Below are 1,629 nucleotides of genomic sequence, written 5' to 3'. Positions count from 1 at the left end.
CAGGAAGTAAGCCACGTTCAGGAGAACAGCAAAAGGGATAAAGGAGCAGTTTTAGAAATATGCGGAAGGGGAGAAGCCAATGCAGAGATCTAATGTGAAACAGAAGCACCAAATGAAGAAAGATATTCCAGTTGTGAAGAGAATGAAGGTTCATAAATTAAATGAAAGCAGCAAAAAGCCAAACTGCTTCATCTGCACTCATGATGTTAATCTCACTCTTCTAAAAAGCCAGGTGACCACAAAATCTTTTGAACCGAAACATACCGGGCGACTGAGTTTTGAAGAAAGATTTTTTTTCTGGATAGTCTCTTTTACTTCACAACTGTTTTGTTGTTTTTGTTTGTTTTTTTCCCCCTCCATGTGACCACATGTGGTATGTGTTTATACCCAGACAAACTTTTCCCTACCCTCCAAGTTTATGAAAGCCCAAGTTGTTAGCAAAGAACTATCACAACCACTGAAGTTTAAATTAAGACAGTGTCCAACCGGAGCTCTGGCTCCAGCTACCTTGCCGTCAGCCAGCTCCTGGCCTGCCTGCCTCAGCTTCTGCTCCCCTCCCTACGAAAGCAGAGCAACTCCACGCTGCGCGGGCTGCGCTAGTGATCTGTATACGTGGTCAGAACCTATTTGCTCCCGTAAAGATACGCACTATTTGAGCCGGGCTCACCTTTCAACAGCCATCTACCACGGGCAAACATAACCGCTCCCCACAGCAAACTCACACTATCTACTGAAATCTTACTGGATTTTTTACTTACGTGGTGAACGCATGATAAAACACGGAGAAGATTAAGATTGTAACAGAAGGACCACAGTACATGTGTTTTACACATCCCCCCTGGCCTTTTTTTTTTTTCTTTTAGACACTCTTGAGAGCAAGGCTGTGCTAGTGCACGAGGAATGTGTTGTTATACTATCATTTAAGGATAAAAGATCCTGTATTTTTTTTATGAAGTTTGAAATATAAATAGATAAGAGCACGTGTAACGTGGCAATGCAAACTGACCACACTAAGCCGTGGCTCAGGATTTTTGAACGGAATGATCTTATACGCTGTTCCAGCCCAGGACATGTTCCATGGGAGTACACTTTAGCATTAAAAAAGGTATTCAATGACCTCTGGAAATCTTATTTTCTTAATATAGAGCTTTCAAAACTGGAAACAAAAAAGCAAAATTCCACAGCAAGTTGAGAGTGCCTCCTTAAGGTGCTAAAATCACTATGGAAGTCACACAATTCAACAGGTAACCGCACGCAGATTTCCACTGACACGGGGAATTCGCTTCTGACTTCTGCGGAAGGCGCGACGCGGCCATCGACCCTCACCTCTCCCCGACGGCACGTCCCAAACCGCCCACAGACGGCTTCTTTCGGCGGGGGAAGGTTTTTATTTACCCCAGCCCACGGATCTCATGAGGATCTACGTTAATCGAGCCGCACCTGGCAGTTCAGCTACAAAACCGGCATACCGTGAAACTGTTAACTTTGACCTGTTCTTACACCCGAGCCTTAATTTCTCAGCCTTATTAGGAAGCTCCAGGCGGCGTAGCACGCAGCGACCAGGCTGCGGGGCGGTCAGGCACTAACGGAGGGAAGCCGGCCCGGGCAGGGCAGAGGCACCGAGGCAGC

The 1,629-nt window shown here is 46.0% G+C and overlaps 1 protein-coding gene across 1 annotated transcript in view; it reads right to left on the bottom strand.

Annotated features, from left to right (window-relative positions):
• The window catches only part of BNIP3 (BCL2/adenovirus E1B 19kDa interacting protein 3), an 8,233-nt gene extending 6,917 nt beyond the window's left edge, over positions 1-1,316 (bottom strand). The window contains exon 1 of the mRNA XM_009892741.1: positions 1,271-1,316. Within this exon, the coding sequence (XP_009891043.1) occupies positions 1,271-1,316 (46 nt within the window). The remainder of the gene's footprint in view (positions 1-1,270) is intronic.
• Between the last annotated feature and the right edge of the window lie 313 nt (positions 1,317-1,629).

The sequence above is a fragment of the Charadrius vociferus genome, unplaced genomic scaffold (genome assembly GCF_000708025.1).
Source record: "Charadrius vociferus isolate BGI_N301 unplaced genomic scaffold, ASM70802v2 scaffold38, whole genome shotgun sequence".
Taxonomy (NCBI): domain Eukaryota; kingdom Metazoa; phylum Chordata; class Aves; order Charadriiformes; family Charadriidae; genus Charadrius; species Charadrius vociferus.
The sequence above is the reverse complement of the archived record's forward strand: the minus strand, read 5'-3'. Positions and strand labels throughout refer to the sequence as shown.